We start from the raw sequence: 19,417 nt of genomic DNA, 5'->3' as shown, positions 1-19,417 counted from the left end.
AAGCTCTGTTAAGTTATCCATTATGACTGAAAGAAGGCAAAGACAAGATTTTGTTTTCTTTATAAACAAAGAATCTTTTCCATTTGGCCTAATGGATGGAATCTGTGGCAGATTAGGAAATCGGTAGGATGTGAACAGCATTTCTTATGCCATTATTAACTTAGGCTATTTTCTACATCAGCTGAGCTGCCATTAATGCAAGACACCCTTACATAAGGAATACTTTCATCTATAAAGTTCCTGTTACTTGTAAATATTGATGTTAAAATTTATTTTGGTTAATTGATAGCATTTCATCACTTTGTGTAATTAAAAAAAAAAAAAAAAAAGGTTTTGGGGAAAAAATGACAAAAAGTACGTTTCCTATGTTTACATCAGTCTTTGGGGATTAAAACTGTGGATATCTAAGATAATATCAAAAACTTGATAAACATCTAAGAAGAATGAACCACAGTGATATAAGTTACATATGATGTTATATAACGTTTACAATTTTAGTTAGCAGAACATAGTGATACTACTTCAGCATGAGAAGGAGACTATGCAGACAATAATGTCGCTCAAGAGACCAGAAGGGAGAACTTCTTTCCACACTCTGTGCAGTGTGTCATGAGAAAAGCCATTCTAGTTCATTTGATGCTGCATGAATTTGGCGTATCCCACATGTGAAGGGAGGAACTCACTGCCTCCTCTCCTTATTCTGTCTTAATTGATTACCTTATAATGATATTTGTTGTCATGTCTTACTGAGATGCAGAAAGCATTCTGCACTGCCTTTCTTGCTTCCATCCAGCCCAGTGCTGAACAAGTTAGAACTGAGATACGAGATTAATAGTTCACACATGAATGAAATAGAACTGTTAAAATTAATGGGCAACTGCAGTAATACAATTCATAATAAAATAGTCATTGAATACCTAAGTATTTCATTTTAAATGAAAGTCTGAAACAGGACAACAGTAATCTGAACTGATTTAATTCACTCTACAGAGGATGTAGATAAATAACTTCAGAAAGCATTCATTGACTTCTTCCTAACCTATACGTTTAGAGATGATTCAACATAATGTCATATACATACATAACTACATACATATAATGTGAACTGACATACTTTACACATTTAAAATGCAATTTTTTGCAACTGCAATGAACATAATCTTTGAAGAAATGATTGAGAATGGCTCTCTGCTATTTCCCCATGAATAAACAAGGAATAATCACTGAAGAAGGGAAGGGCTAACATCACTGAATCAAGAGTTTGGAGGCAAGGAACAGGTTAATTTGCATCAAAAGGAGATTAGTGGAAGTTATTTATTTTACTTGCACATAGAAAACTGTATCTTGAGCCTTTATGATTTTGTTTGGTGTTGGGTGTTCTTTTCTGTTAAGCAGCACAAGGGTTGTCATATTTGCTGGTTCAGCTTTTCTTGTCAGTAGTTTAATAACTCTGTAGGCCCTTGGAGGCAAGTGAAGAAATAGGATAGATTATATGAAGTTGTTGATTAATATGTTAATCTAGAGTAAGTGAAAATATTTTACACTGACTCCATGAACTGTGACGGTTCTGCATGTTACAAAGACATATTGTTGATATTTGAATAATTTAATTGACTAATACCTTAAAATCTTTTCTGTTTTATGGAATTCTGATAAATTAATATCTAGTTTAAAAAACTCATCTTTCTGAAGCACAGGCTAGGAATGGATTCTTGAAGGATTCAGTAGGATACAGTACAAACTAGCTAGTTTTGTTTGCTTGTTTGTTGATTTTTTTTATTGTTTTTGTTTTGTTTTGAGTTAACCAAAATCATACTATGTAAAATATGTTTTAGTATCAAAGGTGATTTTAGAGCATTTTGACACACAAATGGGGGAACACTTTTGCTGGCTGACAGTTCAGATTAATTGCTGTCCATTCTCCTTGTGAAGCAGCTCCTCAACTACTGACTGTTATTTTAAGGTAAGCCAGCATTAATTTTTGTCTTCACATGCAAATGTGTCACCTGCCATAATTTGAACAGTTAAAAATGTTAAATTTTAGTTGATATTATTTAACCTATGGCTTAAAGTTCTAGAATTTCAGTCTTTACATTTTTGTTATTATTTAGTGCCAGGAAAGTTTCAAGTTCTTCTTAACTGTTTTTATTACTTATTAAGAATTTATACAAATGGGTTATAACTGAAGATAAATTGGTTTGATTCAATATAAGAGAGCTACATAAATCAGACTGTGTAATGGGAATCTTGTTAGAAGACAAAGCCTCTTGCAAAATCTTAGAGCAAATGAAAAGCTAATTTTCCTAATTCAAATAGTCCTGCAAATCATTTATAGAAACAAGAGATGGCAGTAAGAATTCAAATACTCTTTCATCAGCTATATTGTACAACAGTAGTTTCAAGCCTTTTATATATTTTAATTTCTATTTCTTTGTGTAAGCATAGAATGGAATCATTGACATTAAATTTTTTACATCCTAATAATTCAACTGAAGCTGCATCTGAATAAATTATGTTTCTGCTACAGTGTCACAAAACTTAAAAAAAAACAAACAAACAGAACAAACACTTTGTACAGGAAAAACAAGTTACCGTTGCAAACAAAGGATTACAGGATACTAAGTATTAGGGTATTTCAAAAGGTACCTTCTATGGACTATATGTAAAATCATTACAATGTAACATTTAGATTTTTTTTTTTTCTGTAAAAGTAAGTTTACTGGGGTTTAAAACTCAAGTTTGTTTATGTACCTGTTAGTAACATGACTGCATTAAAGCATGTTTGTGAGCCTTCTTTTTGTAAACTTAGAATATTGTTACAGTGCAACTCATGAAAAGATTTGTGTTATACAGACTTGAAAGCTCTTTCAAATTATGCAGACTTGCTATATATAGCAAATATTGTAAATTTAAACTAGAGTGAATCCTAAGTTTGCATGGCTCCAAGGGAAAATAATAAGCGAAAAGCATCTTTTCAGTAAAAGTACATAAACAGACACATGGGATACATATTTATATATGCATACATAGAGAAATAGAAATACACACAGTATATATTCAACCATTTGTCAGGAATGTATTTCCAGAAAAACAGTGTTTGTTTTGTTTTTTTAATGAAAGCCTCTTTCATTCCAGATTAATTTAGAATTTCAAAATTAATCATGCAATGATTAGATACAGTGGGCAATATAAATTTTTTGTCATATAACTCTACCTTAAAAATCAATACTGTTTTCATGCCTTGATTTTTCAAATATCATCAATGAGTCCATTGTGAAATTTTTATAACTTTTATTACACAAATGTCATCATTGAATTTAAACCTTCCACTGAACTGATAAATAATACAAATAATATAATCATTAACCTAAAGTTCACTAGGCAGAATTACCTACCTCTGAAGCAAATTGCATCTGTCCTATCTTTGCAAGAATATAGATAACGAGAGCACTCCAAAACAATCTGTCTACTAAACTAATTTTTGATTCCTCCTCTAAAATAATATAATTCTTCAATATTTTTTTTGTCTATCTTACATAATTGGGAGAATATTTGCACAGGCTGCTAATATTTACAAAGCCACAGAAAAGCAGCATTTGCTTTTCATGGTTCTTAAAAGCCTGATGATCCATGGTAAAATTTAACAGGAAATTGTCTAGTATCACTAATTTAAAGTAAAATAAGCAATAGTGTTTAAGAAATACATTTTCCTATGAAAAATGTGCTTTCAAGCAAACCTGAGTAAATTATATTCTTCTGTACTTTGCTTACTAACAGTAAAAACCTAAAAGGTCTTAAATACATAAAATTCTTAATAAAAAATGAAATATATCTCAGGTAATAAACACTCAATATATTTTAAAGTCTGTGTAACTACTATTTACTTTGCCATTTTCAAGAATGTGTCCAAGCAACTAAAATATAACTGATCATGTAATTACACTTTATGCAATTTCTACTCCCATTTTAGTTCAGACATAATTTATTTCTGAAAGTTTAACCCCTAAAATATTAACTTAAAAAATAAACAAAAATGTCTTACTAACTGAATAATTTTACACAATCTTAAATATGAGTGATGAAGGTATGTATTTATTGCAGAACACACACTTCTTGACAACTGAGGTACTGAAATGGTAATAGACATATATTAGGTCACTCTGAAAGCAGTGCCTCCTATTTATTTCCAGGGAAGCTAAAATCAATACAAAGAGCAGAATAGCACTATTCAATAGAACAGCTTCTCAGCTGCAAAACACTTTTTAAACATAGTCATCACTGTTAGCTGAGCATTTTTACCAGCGATGAATGTGAGCCTGCATGCCGTGCTCATGAATATCTGCACTTGATGGAGGAGACCCACCTACACAGCTGCTATGATGACAGCGTTGCTAGGAAAATGTTGGCCATTCAGCCCATCCTTCCTCAGCACAAACAGATAAAAGTAAGAAAACTGGGACTATAAAGTGACCGTGCTAGGACAGTCCAGCCAAAATTAGCAATGTCTCCATAGTATTCAAACTGGTATGGGGTCCAGCTTTATTGTGTTGCAAGATAAAGTTTTTCTTCTTCTCTGGTCTGACTTTGAAAGTTTGAACCTCCAGCTTAGCCAGTGTTATGATGTAGCTGATAGTTTATCTGGGTTCCAGGAAATCTAGAAGGATAAGCCCTTTCCCATCCCAAAAGACAGTATACATACACCATTTTAACAGCTGAGGTCTGTGAATTAAAGTTTTTATTCAACAGATAATTTGGGTATTACCACTCCATGGACTGTTGTTTTGACTCTGGCTCATACTGGTGACATCATGTCGTCATGGAACCAAACTGAAACAGCCCATAAAGCACTGACAGTTACTTACGGCAAATCTTCTAATCTGGAAGCTTCATGTCGTGGGTCCAACAGATCATAACCACATTCATTGTAGATTTCTAAGTATGAAACATGAGTTGTATAGACTTTGCTGTTATCCTGGATAAGAAAAAAAAAAAACAACAACAAAACAAAAACAAATAATAAAACAACAAATAAACAGTGGGACAAAGTAAGAGCTATAAATACAAGTGAGAGCTAGGCCAGAAAACTGACTTATCACTACAGCTTCTATGTTTCTCTCTCATTCTGTCTATTTTCTTTTCTTGGGTATAGTTTATATTTTCAGTTAGAGATACTTGTATGTTTTCTGAGACCACATGCATAAAATCTAAAGTAGAAAAAAAGGAGAAATTTAAAACAAATATGAAAACAAGAGCACCCTGAATTCCACTATGTCCATGATTAGAAGAAAGTTGAGTTTGTTTTTTCTTTTTCTATTTATTGGTTCCATGAACCAAAGAAAGTTTGTATAGTAGCCAGCTTATGGAACCATGTATCATTCTGCTTTTCAATCCTATGAAAAAAGTTGTTATAGAGGTAAAACATCATATTATGATGAAAAAATTATGAAAAAAAAGAAAAACAAATAAAAACACCAAAGATTTGTTTCATTTAATGAGCATTTAATGAGATTTAGAATCATTTAGTGAAATATCGATTTCTAATCTCTTTATCATAACACTTTAACACTGTGCATGATTCTAGCTGTTCTCTATATTCCTCAATTTTTCTGTATAGCACAATTGACTTTTGCAGTTTTTCACCTCCCATATTTTCCTTATGCTAAGTGTAATGTTTTTCTGTACAGGGGGTAACACAAGCTTTTATTCAAAGTACAAGATGTCATATTCAGGAGACTACAATGGTCTCTAAATTAGCTTAATTAATTTCTAAGTGCAACAATGACACAAGATTTTTGTAGGGGATTTTGATTTGTGTAATCACAAACCTGTTTTGAAAGTATTTAGTTTCCCTCCAAACTTCTCCAAGGCTAGAACCAGAGTTGTTGAAATGGAGCATTTATAATGTTCATCTTTTACTTTATGGATTCACCAAATAGTAAGTTCATAGCTCCTAGGTTTAATTTAATTACCACACTAGAATCACGTTTTACCATAACAGCTATGTCATATTCAGTAATCTCAAAACAGTTTCACAGAGCTGATGGGGGTAGGAAAATCTTCTGTGGAATATTAGAAACAATTAAAAGAAATAAGAAATAACTGGAAGAGGACTATAAAAGTCAGAAATATTGCAAGATGAGGGGAAAAAAGGAACAGAGAACAAAATATAAATATTTCTTGAACTTAGCACTGCTGAAGTTTTTTGGTGAAGCCAAACCCATATTTACACAGGTGGCGTGACTATTTCTCCACTAGAAGTCAACAATTTCAGCATAAAGCACATGCAAATGTAGATTCAGAATATAATTTATTATTTTTAAAAGTAGTTTTCTAGCCACTGTTCACTTCTCTTTAGGTTCTGATCATGTTTTAAAAACAGACCAAAGGTTTTTGTCTTTTCAATAAGAGTGCATTAGGAAAAATGAATAACAGCAATAATAATAATAAATGACATTTTTACTACTCACAAAATTCATTCATAAGTTATACATATGTAATTATATTTTTAAAAAACGGGCCTAACATATGACCACTTTGAATTCAATTATACTGAATGAATCAGACTTTTATTAGGAATATCACCTACACATAAAAACATTCCATATAAGCATGTAATTGGAATTAAAAAGTAAAGGGCAGACAAGGAGAATGAACACACACCTTTTCAAATCCTGCATTACTGACTTGAATTATTTTTTTCATAATAAGAAATGTATTTAGCTATCTGTCCATAATATAGTTAATATTTACATAAAATATACAAATGTGTTGAATTAATAGCTGAATATTCTAAGATGTTTGGTTTTTTTTTAGTATCAGTCAAGCACAGAGAAATTATGTAACTCATGAAGAGTCAAAAAAATGGTCCTTCTTTAATGCAATATTGTTGATTTATCATTGTATAGGAGTCGAATTTTTCTATGACGTGCACGTGATGCAATGTATGTAATGAAAAAAGAGGGTGAAGCAGTGAAGATAAGACAAGTAGAACTGATTATTTGTCTGAAAGTTTATAGCAACTACTGTAAAATAGCATGTTTGTTTGTTTTTTATAATTATTAACATCCTTTGATATCTGTTGTTTCATTCTACTGCAACAAGACATTTAACCAACACTACTAGCGGCATATTATTGTGTAATATTTCATGACAAGTTACATGTTTTCTTCACCATTACTGAATTACAAATTTTAGGGCTTCTTTGTACAGTATTATAAAAATAGTCCTTCAAAATATAGTTAAATATTTTTACACCAGTCATTAAAAAGTTAAAAAAGAAAAACAACAAATGCAGAAACTAGTCTCCAGTACCTTCTGCAGTTGATCAAAAATGTAAGACAGAGTCCTGGGAATGATGCCTCGATCACTGTAACGTTCAGCTCCTCCTGTGATTGTAAATGTTTTACCACTACCTGTCTGGCCATATGCAAAGATAGTACCATTATATCCTGCCAAAGCACTATAGAAAAAATAATGAAAAAAGAAGTGATAATTAATATCTACAGCATATTTTCTATAATCTTTGTATAGAACCAAAATGCAGTTAACAGTAATGTTTAAATACACAGCAGCTGTCTTCTATTCAACATATTTATTTCAGATTCAATAGAATTTATGCAGCCTGAAATGCCATTCAGACATGGGCTTTTTTCACACCTCACATTTACTGAAGCACCTAAAAAAGCCTATCCAAAATGCTTTTCTCCACAAATCAGACTTACACTATTGATGTTCATCTGATTTCTGTTAAACAGGAGAATAGGAGATAGGCTGTACAGCAGTAGGCTGAACAGTAGTTCAGCTGCACACACAACAGGAAATTAGATTGGAATAGACTGCAGCAGATGTGATTTTCATCAGCCATTGCTGACGAGACAAAATTTTAATTTTGATCCTGACTTTTAGTCCTGATTTCCTTTTAGAAGACTGGGGTTTTAATGCAAAGAAAGAAAAAAAGTACTCCCAAATTGTGGTAATATAGATTCCACCAATGAGAAGTTGGTGCAAATGGACAGAATAATTCAGCAGTTATTTTCTTTTTAATAGATGGTGAAGTTTCTTGTACTGCTTTAAAGAGAGACTTCTATTTTTACCAAAGAAGACACCTGGTTAGCTGACATCTGAAATGCAAATGTAAAATTTTCTTTTCTCCTGATATTAAAAAGTAAAACTGTGTGTACTGTGTTTAAAATATCTACTGATATTCATAGTTGATAAGTATTTGTTACCCTTGTGCAGCTCTGTCTCAAAAGATAGATTTTTTATCACCACACTTCTAGACCAATTTCTTGTTAATTGTTGTCAGGTCAACTGCCTTGACCTTGAAATGGATTTTAAGTGCTCTAACATCCTGAAATTCAATCTAACTAGCTATAAACAATGAGGTAAAAATGATAGATGACAATTATTTTGAATTTTCATTTGTCTGAAAACAAACAAAAATTTAGTAAAATAATTTGTAACTCTGAGCATCTTTGAAATCTGTTACTGACTGTAATAGTCACATGGCCAGCCAAACCAGAAGTGGCAACAGTCTACACGATAAAGAAATCGGATTAAGGAGGGCCAGGTTTTCTCTTTCATTCCAGTAGCCATCGTTTTAAAACCTCACTAGACTTGAATTGGTTTTACGAAAATTCCAGTATCTCCTGACAAAGTATATGAAAAAAGTACAAAGAAAATATATTAAAAATCAAAAATACTGAAAAGACATAAAATAATCAAGAAGGAATTACTTTCATGATGAAACGTAACAGAAGCAGAATCTACTATGGATTTTGTTTAATGCGCTTGAAGATGTCATTTTATATAAACAAACAAAAAATAATATTGTGCATTTTTCTTATAAATAAAAAGGGGCAAACAACCCTTGCATAAGATAAAAAAGCCACGTATAGATAACTGCTGGTCTGGCGCCACAGGAGGTGCAATGGTTCTCCAAATTATTATTTAAAGGCTTGAGCAGATGCCAAATTGCTTATTTTAATCCATTACAGTAGGATGACAGAGAAAAAAACAGAAACATATTAAAAGGAACCACAACCAACATCTGCTCCCAAAGACCAAAACACCCACAAGACAGTATATACATTTATTAGATTCCAGATGTTAAAAATCAAAGCAATCATTATTAGGAAACACCTCATTCATTTATCTTAGGAATTTATAATGCCCACCACCGCAATATCTGAATGCTGAATACAGTAATTAGCTGTCAGAAGGTAGAGGGTATCAAAGTAAGTATGTAGACGGCAGGTTCAAAACAAGCAAGAGGAAATGATTCTTCATGCAAAATGGTGTTAAGCTATGAACTTCCTTGCAGTGGATGTTGTGGATGCTAAAAGTTCACACAGGGGTCAGCAGAGACTAGATTAATTCCTGAAAACGTTCTCTGATGGTGTCTAAGTACAGAGAAATTAAGATTCTTTGAGAAAGTCCCTAAGCTACAACTAACCAGCAGCTAACAGAATACTAGGTGAAAGTAGATCTACACATTTGGTATTTTTCTGACTGTTACTCACCCAATAAGAGAGAAAATTAAAATTATGCTTTAACACCATACCTGCAACTGCGATGGTCTAGAGATATAAGAAAAAGTAGCTGTTTTAAGAAGAGTTTCTATGTTGTCTTGGACTAGATGATATGACTGCCTGAAAAGAAGTCTAGAATCAGGGTTTCAACAAAATGCTGTTGTTTTAAGAGAAGACCTTGTCTCTACCCTGATAATGTTACTAATTATAATCTGCCAGAAAAAAAAATCTATCAGTTATTTGCTACAGCACTTTCTAGTATGGACCCTTCTTTGAATGCAGATAAAAGGGAGGGAGGACATTTTGTCATTTTCCCTTAAATATTCTTACTTTTTTAACAGTTAACTTGCACTTTCTAACTTACTCATAATCAGTGGCAATTATTGATCCACTGCGTTTACAACTGGTTAACATTCCTCATGAGGGAAATTTCTCAAGTGGAAGCTAGAAAATTTATGATTGGTTGTATAGTTCAAAATACCATTCAGCATTTTGTTCTTGAGAATCTGAGATGACTTAAAGTGGTATAAAACTCAGTGATAGTAGACGTGTTTCCATGCTTATTGTTAATGAGACTGCAGGATAGTATGTGCCTAAGTATAATAAGTGATTTTCTCTTCAGCCTGGAGAAGAGAAAGCTCAAGAAGACCTCCCTAGGGAGGAACTTTTGATAAGACTGTGTAACAACTGGATGAGGGGAAATTGTTTCAAACAGGAAGAGGGGTGATTTAGACTACATATTAGGAAGAAATTCTTTCCTGTGAGGCTGGTGAGACAATGGAACGCATTGCCCAGAGAGGTTGTGGATGCCCCCACCCTATAAGCATCCAAAACCAAGCTGGATGGGTTCATTTAAAATTTCACTGTAAGTGCTGCAGCAGTATCACAAAAATACCATGAATGGAACCTATCAAACTGTAACCTATAATAAGCAGGATTCTTGAGTAACTGTGAACTTCAATTTAATGTTTGAGATGAAAGCTTAATGAAGTTTTCACTTTTCATTAACTTACAAAATCTTTAATCACTTTTTCTCCCATTTCTCAGATTAGGGTATATAGTAAGCTACATTGTTTAAAGCTGATGTCCAAAAAGTAAATGTCTTTCCACTGCATATGAATTCTACAGATCTTTTCCTACCTACATCACTCACATTAGGAATAATAGAGATGTAATGCATGTTTGTCTGCAGGTGAGCCAAGCTACTACTTCCCACACTCATAACACAAATATGTCCAGATCAGAATTAAAAATGAACACCAACAAAATTCCACTAATAATGAGGTCTGATGCTTACACCTCACCAACTCCAGAAAAACAAAAACAAAACAAACACAATATAATAAAAATATCTTCCTATTTATTTTTTTTTACCACTTTTGTGAGTTGGACCTTCTGACCTCCAGAAGTCTTCTTTCAATCCTAACCATTCAATGATTCTGTGACTCATGGAACTACATAGAAAATACTTTTCTAATGCAATGAATTGAGCTTGTATTAAAGACAAAAAGATAACTATACATGGATTTCTATGCCTGTGCAACAAAAATTACTACAGTATCAGTGCAATTTTAGGAGTTAATGATACAATCTTAACATAAATAGTTTCTCAGGTGATTGCTGTATATTTCCCAGTTTCAGACATATCAGTATTCAGAAAAACACACTTTTACAATGAGACAAACACTTGGCAGCTCTCCTCCAAGTAATACCACAATATCTATTTTTGATCCTGTGTTACCCCAGTTAATCTCAAGAATAACAACGTACCATTCTGCCACAGGTTTGGCAATGCTTTCAAAAACCACATCTTGCTTTGCCTCTTGATCAAAAACTTTCTGAAATCTGAAAATATTAAGCAAATAATAATTGCTCAGAATCTTAAAACACTACTTGATTCATACTTGTGTTTATAATAGTCTATGTTTACATCATTAGGCTTACATAACTTAGTACAATGTTTTCACTGTAGTCTTATCCACAGCATGCTGTTGTACTATTGTATATAAATAGTCTGTGCACAGAGCTGCATTGACGAGATCTTCACAATAAATTCCTCTGATAAAATGATTTGGCTTAGAGAAAAATAATCCTTATTTTAGATCTACCAAGAGAATCAGTGTTTGTAACTGGCACCACGCTGAAACCTGGATAAATAGATTACTCTATAACCAAATACAGTATCCTACCAACACAGACGCGCTTTTTTCTTTTTTTTTAATAACCAGTTCCTTCATTCTTTTGAAGACATACCGAAATCATCAAAAGTAAATGTTTAGCTCAGTCATTCTTATATGAATTAACTGCAGTTTTCATACAGAATCATACAGTATTTGAAGTTAGAGGGGACCTCTTGGTTGGATTATTTACACATATGGAGCATAAACAGCTACTTCAGACTTTTCTTTCTGTAAAGAGTCCACTCTGAGCCTCTCCTAATATGTCAGATGTGCCCAGTCCCTTTACCACAGTCCAGAACTGGACACGATTTTCCAGGTAGTTTTCTGCAAACCTGATTTCTAGCCAGTCAGTTACAATCCTGTACTGGTGCATGTTTTTCTACCTCTCTAAGAGCAGGATTTGGCATTTCATTTCTCTATGTTGTACTTCATGAGATTTCTTCTGGCTTATTTCTCCAGATTCTCTGAGTAGCAGGACAGTCATCTGGTATGTCAACCACCCATCTCAGTTCTGTGTTGTCCGTAAAATTTAGTGAAGGTGAACTTGTTCCCATCATCCAGATCACTAATGAAGTTGTTAGATAGAACTGGATTCCATATTAATTACACCACCAGTGAATGGCCTCCAGATGGATTTTGTCAATCTGCCTGGGGGTAGCAAGGCCCTACAGAGGGATTTGGACAGGCTGGATAGCTGGGCTGAAGACAGTGAAATGAGGTTCAACAAGACCTCATTTTGGAAATACTTTTTATACTTCAGAAAACTTTTAGATTGTTCATGCCCTGCTGTGCTGTTCCTCCTATCTGGAACTGTGTATTAATATAGAACCTCACAGGGTATATAGAAAAGCCCAATGGATGTGCAGGGTATACAGCATCTGAAATAAATGCAATATACAAAACATACACTCTATTCTGCTAGCACTGTATTAGTCAAGTCATTTGAAGAATTGTATTCAACTCCCATACAAGAAAGTAAGAATAAAGGAGAATGATGTTGACCAAGAGAGACAGATTGCATGCAATTGTAAGGTTTGTGGAAGAAAAAATAATGCCTAATCCACAGTATTATTTTTCTGCTGCTTTAATTATAATAAGTCATAGTGTTTCTCAACATTCTTCAGTACAGACATTATAATAAATGATGGATAGATTCAGAATAAAAGTGTTCATTGGGCATCTACATCCTAAGCTACTTTTGCATAAAACCAAGTTGGAGGAGGCAGGTCCTCACTTCACAAGCAGAACAGATTTCCTTAGCTGATGTAAAATGACATCAGGCTAAACCGCAGATGTTTATCTGTGGCTCTTTTTTAATAGCACAGAACAACAGCATTTAATTGATTTGGTGTTAAAATAAAACCCCTTGAATACTAAGTTAAGAAGGTCTTTTTTTTTTTTTTTTTTTCCAAAAATGGTTATATATCCAGAATTATTCACAAAAATTTTTAAATACTGTCTCTACATAATTTAATAGTACTGGTACTTATTATATGTTTCTAAAAATTATTCACATTCTACTGTGATATATCTACTGTGATAGTTCTGTTTCTCTCAACCCTTTTTAAAACTGTGTTTTGGTTGTGTTGAAAATGTTGTTTTTAAGCAGTGTTTTACATAATGGCACTTCACTTAGTCTATGCCAGCTCATTAGGTCACACAAAAACAACACAGTGCTGCAATCACTTTTCATCGGCACATTCAAAACAAGCTGTGAGAGTGGAAGACTTGATAGATTAAGAAGGGACCCAACAAACAGAAGCAACTTTAGTGTTTATCAAACTCACTCAGTTGCAGAACATGATATGCTGAAGTGGTGCTCTTGTTAAGGGAACTGCATGAATACAAAGCTATCTGCACCAAAACTTAATGTTAGGAATAAGTTCTTCCTCTGTGATTCTACAGGTGTGTGTCAAGGTACAAAGGTGAGGTTTTTACTTACTTGAACTTGTAGCTCTCTCGCTTATTGTTGATAAATCCATCTGCTAAATCACGTGGCACAGTAATCTCCAGACTGGATGCAGATGTCTCATCATCAACTGAGTAAATCTAACAAGCACAGATATAAATAAGTTCAGCAACAGAACAGCACAGCCCTTAGATATAATGTAGTTAATGAATATAGCAATATAGCATAGCAGGGCAAAGTAGTTCTACCCTAAACACTCAAGCACATCTCTCTATAGCTATTGTTCCATAAAAGAAGTGCATAGAGGTGTCAGTTTGTTCTCACATAGCCACTGCTGTAATATATGAAATGGATCAATAACAGTATGTATTTATTAACATTATTTATCAGTAACATTGTGGGTATTGAACAAAGCACAGCAAGGTAGGCATCTAAATCCACTACTTCTGAGCGTTAATCAGCAGAAGTGTTACTATTGCTATTACAGCAGACTAAGGGCAGCTCTGCATTACCCTCCAAAGCTCAGAACAATATTTAACCGTTAACAGCCTAAATTCTGTCAAACTCCTCAAGTTTTCTCGGTGGCTCCAAGCTGGCCACCCCATCCCCGCCAGCACCGAGCTCCCTCCCTACCCACCCCTGCTTGCTGCCGCCTGCCCAGCGGCTTCAGTCGAGCATACACCCGGATGGTTTCCTTCACCATCGCTGCTTCGGCCGCCGCGACGCTGCTGGCGTAGCAACAGTAGCCGTGCAACGCTACCCAGCCTGCGCTGCGGCGAGCCGCGGGGCCCCGTGAACAGCGTGCTCCGGCTGCCGTCACGGCTGGAGGGGGTAATTTAGAGCGTGAATGTATCTGTGTGCGAGGAAAACTTTTATTCTTTTAATCTAGTGTGAGGAGACTTGAACTGAAGGTTCCATTGGAGAAACAGACTCTGCGAGTTTGTTGTAAGAGCTTAACTTTTGAAGAGGTAACAGTAGAATCCAGTTATGCTGCAGAATGGTTACCAAAAAGTTAAAGAGGAGACAGAAGTTGATGCCCTCCTATTCTGCCATGTTAGGCCTTATCTGGAGTGTTTTGTCCAGGCCTGGGGCTCCCAGCACAGCAGGAATATGGAGCTGTTGGAGCAGGTCCAGAGAATGGTTGTGAGGATGATGGGAGGGCTGTACCACCTCTGCTATGAAGAAAGGCTGATGGAGTTGGGCTTGTTCAATCTGGAGAAGCGAAGGCTGCAGAGAGAGCTCATTGTGGCCTTCCTGTAGTTGAAGGGAGCTTAAAACGAGAAAGGGGATTGACTTTTTGCACGGTCTGATAGCGAAAGGACAGGAGAGAATGGCTTTAAGCTGAAAGAGGGGAAATTTAGATTAGATGTTAGGAAGAAATTATTTAGATGGTGGTGAGGACCTGGCACTGCTGCCCACAGAAGCTGTGGGTGCCCCATTCCTGGAGGTGCTCAAGGCAGGTTTGGGTGGGACTCTGCCCATGGTAGGGATTGGAACTAGATGACCATTAAGGTTCCCTTCTAACTTGAGACATTCTATGATTCTATTTTGGTGAGACGTAGTAGTAAGGATTGCAGTGATTACAAGTCCTCTGATCAAAATTAAGTGAAAGATCTGGGACTTAATTATGGAAGAGGATAGAAATTTCTTTAACTCAGATGTGGGAAAAATATGTTGAGCTTCTATTCCAAATAAGAAAACCATTAGAGGAAAGGTTTTCTGTCCCATGTGAGCAAATAACTATCTCAGAAAGCATCCGAGGAACAAGTAGTGTACCTCTGGGGAAAGAAACAGGAAAGAACTAATTACCAGCTGAAGTAAAGCACAGAAGCCTGAAAAGTCAAAATGAAAACAAATGGAAAATATTACTTGGTGATTAAATAGAGAGCAGAGAAAAAACAAGATGTCAGAATGGGATAATGGAGTAAGTACTGAGTACCATCTCAATGCTGCCTAAAAACTATAATAATAATAATAAATAATAATTAAAAAGTGTCCCTTGTCAGCATAGATTGGGATCCTGAAGATCAGAAGTGACTAGTTAGGCAGAGGTGCTAGAGGGAACTTACTGCAGCTGAGTGGGAAGCAGAACCTCCAGGGTCTGATGAATTTGATCTGAGGAAAGGGGATCTGGGAGGAGAGAGGTGATGATAGCAGTCCCATAATTCTGAAAGTATTAACATGTTTAGTTGTTTTTGCATTTATGTACTTAATTTAGTGTAGAAACTGACAAGAAAGAGTGCAGTGTTCTTGGAAAGTAACAAATGGTATTGTCAACTATGTTAGCAACTGTAGTAGAACTGTTAAGTCATGGCTTGAAACAATGATTGAGCACCTGGTGGGAAAGCAGGGCCAACCCAGGGGATGCCAGGTGCATGCATTGTACCTGAGTGATCAGAACGGGTGGGGCCAGGGTCCTCTCCTTCCTGGACCTCATGTTGCAGACCAGAAAAGTTTTGGTTTCCTTTTGATTTGCTTTGTCTTCTCTGGGAAATCAATTACTACTCCAATAATTTATGGTAAGCCTCAAAAATAAGTGTTGAACATTTTCAATTAATATATTTGAGAAAATGTATCATGGAACATGTGTAACCTATAGGCTAGAAATAATTATGTAACTGTATGTAAGATTAGAGTTATGGTGTTTGGCAGTTGTATGTTTTAAGAAGTGTAGCCACTGCTTTCTGAATTAAGAGCTGCAGCATCTGAAATAATCATATATACTTATTGCTGTAGTTTACTTCTGATTAAAAATAATGCAGGTCATAGTATAAGTTGGAGCTGGAAGTTCATGGACTTGTGTTTTATTATGTCACTTAGCATCTTAATGTGCTTCCAAATAAACAGTCTTGTAAGTTTTATTATAGCCCAAACTTTTAAATACTTTATTTATTTTCCCATTTCTCTAAAGTTTTAATTTTCATGGACTTATTTTTGGCAACTTTTGTGCTGTTTGGCTGAGATACTAATTAGGAGCTAGAACATTAAAACCTTTCCATTGATCAGCTGGAGTGGATGAAGAGTCAAAACTTTTGCCAGAGCCTGAATTTGTCTCATCATTGAACTCTGGGAAACATTAGTGCCAAATCTGTATCTTCTGTATGACCAGAAACCTTTTTCTTTTCTTTTTCTTTTCTTTTTCTTTTCTTTTTCTTTTCTCTTTCTTTTCTCTTTCTTTTCTCTTTCTTTTCTCTTTCTTTTCTCTTTCTTTTCTCTTTCTTTTCTCTTTCTTTTCTCTTTCTTTCTCTTCTTTTCTCCTTTCTTTTCTCTTCTTTTCTTTCTTTTGCTCTTTCTTTTCTCTTTCTTTTCTCTTCTTTTCTCTTTCTTTTTCTCTTTCTTTCTCTTTCTATTTCTCTTTCTTTTCTCTTCTCTTTTCTCTTTCTTTTTCTCTTTCTTCTCTTCTTCTTTTCTTGTCTCTTTCTTTTCTCTTTCTTTTCGCTTTTTTTCTCTTTCTTTTCTCTTTCTTTTCTCTTTCTTTTCTCTTTTTCTTCTTCTCTCTTCTTCTCTCTTCTTCTCTCTTCTTCTCTTTCTTCTCTCTTTCTTTCTCTTCTTCTTTTCTCTTCATTTCTCTTCTTTTCTCTTTTCTCTTCTTTCTTCTCTTTCTTTTCTCTTTCTTTTCTCTTTCTTTTTCTTTCTTTTCTCTTTCTTCTTTCTTTCTCTTTACTTTTCTCTTTCTTTTCTCTTTCTTTTCTCTTTCTTTTCTCCTTTCTTTTCTCTTTCTTTTCTCTTTCTTTTCTCCTTTCTTTTCTCCTTTCTTTTCTTTCTTTCTTTTCTTCTTTCTTCTCTTCTTTTCTCTTTCTTTTCTCTTTCTTTTCTCTTTCTTTTCTCTTTCTTTTCTCTTTCTTTTCTCTTTCTTTTCTCTTTCTTTTCTCTTTCTTTTCTTTTTCTTTTTCTTTTTCTTTCTTTTCTAATTTTCTGCTGATTTATTTCATCTTGAAATTGTTAATCCTTCCATGTAAATTTCCTTGTTCAGCTTTTAATAGTTTAGTAATGTCTGCAGTGTCTGCAAACACCATTTACTTGTCAATGTGTAGTGGCAGATTTCCTGCCTGAGAGGCTACGTTACAATAAACACATGTTCATTTACCCAGTGTTGCTCACACATCTATATCCTGGCCATGGATCATTCATTTAGTTGCTGTTTAGACTTAGCATCTTTCAATTTGGACTCCCCAAACATATAACAAAGCAGTGAGTTTCAATGTGGAATTAAATTATCTTCAAATTCAGGTTGAATGTGGGACTCTAAGATTACGTGTAGAAGCAGAAAGATGTGCATACCTGTTTTCTTTGTATGACTGAAGACCTTTGAGTTTAAGTTGGCCAAAATTGAAAATAGAACCAAAATAAACCAAAAAGCCCTTCTGAGTTAATAGCTATGCTTCGCTTTCTTTCTTTTATTTCTTCAATTAAATAGTTGTAACTTTCTTGACAATTATTACAATGCAGTTCTTGGTCTTTGACATGGTGATTATAATGAAAATTCAACAGCACTCTCTATGTGTCATGTGTCAGAAGTATGTTTATGTCAGAAAGTGAGGTTCCTAATGACTGTAGAGATAGTTTGTCCAAGAGACAACACGTATACCAGTACCATTTGTTTATAGTATGTAGTTATTAATCTAGAAGTTGCTTTTACCATGAGAAGATCAGGAGTTTTATAACTGTTGTTCAGATTTGCATTGTTCTTTATCTTCCAGGAGAGGGCAGTGATTTGTACACATTGCAGTCAGATTTTTCCAAAGCTATACAAAGGTCGTTTATAATAGCCATCAAGTACTAGATTTGAAAATGTGGATAAACTCAGGTACTGAATTGTTTCTATGGGAAACAGTAATTTTGTCTGTAGATAAATTCACCTCAAAATTTTCTTCAGAACATTATATATATATTATTGAAACAGTAATTTTGTCTGTAGATAAATTCACCTCAAAATTTTCTTCAGAATATTATATATATATTATTGCAGATGAGTAACATATAAGAACTTGTTTTTAGGAAAGTAGATGAAGAACTTTAGTACTTACTATCATAAACTATTCTTTTGTGAACTAAGAAAAATGTTAGTGTATCCATAATAGTGAAGGGATATAAGAGAGGCAAGAATTTACACTAGATAAAATGTTGTGATTGTATAGGGAAGGTATCACACAGGGAGTGGTGTGTGAGTCTAAACGGTTGTGCATTTTTCCAGATGTATAGATCAAGTAAGATGTGTAAGAATTCCCTCTAAAATTTTGGTTTTGTTTTATATTTACAGAGGTGAAATCTCTTCAACTGTATGAAGAAGACTTACTACATGAGAATGAACTCTTTTGTTGCCCTGCCTGCTTGCAGGTAAATTTTCACTAACAAAAATCCAGGTGTAAAGAGAAGGATCTGTCATTATCAAAGGCGTATATGAGTAGTGTCACCTGGTGTTGTGATGTTTTGCATGCCTTTGTGGGCCTTATGTAGGTCCTAAAGTATGCTAAAGCACCTCCAGAAGCTTAATCTCATGTTGTGAATGTGATTTGGAAGTAGACCAAATGATGACTGCAGAAAGAGAGATGTTGGGAAGAATTATATAACATCTCAGGAAACAGCTAAGCTGTCTGATAAGCAGTTCTTTATATTACTTACTGGAGTTTTAGGGTAATGCTGGGTAAAGCTTAATTTTCTTGACTTGAGGCTCCTTCCAAATAATTTTGTATCTTAATTGTTGACTAATTTGTACAGTTATAGAAATATTTTTCTTGATATTTAAAGTCTCCAGGTGCCAAGTGTGTATCATAATTTTCTTCCACTGCACATGAAAT

The 19,417-nt window shown here is 34.3% G+C and overlaps 2 protein-coding genes across 5 annotated transcripts in view; one reads left to right on the top strand and one right to left on the bottom strand.

The window, feature by feature from the left end:
- The window catches only part of KIF6 (kinesin family member 6), a 121,951-nt gene extending 107,553 nt beyond the window's left edge, over positions 1–14,398 (bottom strand). For 2 of the 4 annotated variants that reach the window (XM_032443231.1, XM_032443232.1), the window contains exons 1-5: positions 14,257–14,396; positions 13,653–13,759; positions 11,301–11,375; positions 7,312–7,459; positions 4,863–4,972 (exon numbers count right to left, since the gene is read on the bottom strand). In XM_032443231.1, coding sequence (XP_032299122.1) covers positions 4,863–4,972; positions 7,312–7,459; positions 11,301–11,375; positions 13,653–13,759; positions 14,257–14,322 — 506 coding nt within the window. In that variant the 5' untranslated portion in view covers positions 14,323–14,396. Of the gene's footprint in view, positions 1–4,862; positions 4,973–7,311; positions 7,460–11,300; positions 11,376–13,652; positions 13,760–14,256 lie in introns of all 4 variants that reach the window. The other 2 variants (XR_004306483.1, XM_032443233.1) reach the window with 2 other exon arrangements.
- Positions 14,387–19,417, top strand: part of DAAM2 (dishevelled associated activator of morphogenesis 2) — a 191,013-nt gene continuing 185,982 nt past the window's right edge. Inside the window, exons 1-2 of the mRNA XM_015857503.2 lie at positions 14,387–14,450; positions 18,880–18,956. The gene's annotated coding sequence lies outside the window, so the exon portion shown is untranslated. The remainder of the gene's footprint in view (positions 14,451–18,879; positions 18,957–19,417) is intronic.

Source organism: Coturnix japonica, chromosome 3 (genome assembly GCF_001577835.2).
Source record: "Coturnix japonica isolate 7356 chromosome 3, Coturnix japonica 2.1, whole genome shotgun sequence".
Taxonomy (NCBI): domain Eukaryota; kingdom Metazoa; phylum Chordata; class Aves; order Galliformes; family Phasianidae; genus Coturnix; species Coturnix japonica.
Note: the sequence above shows the minus strand (reverse complement) of the source record. Positions and strands in the feature narration are given on the sequence as shown.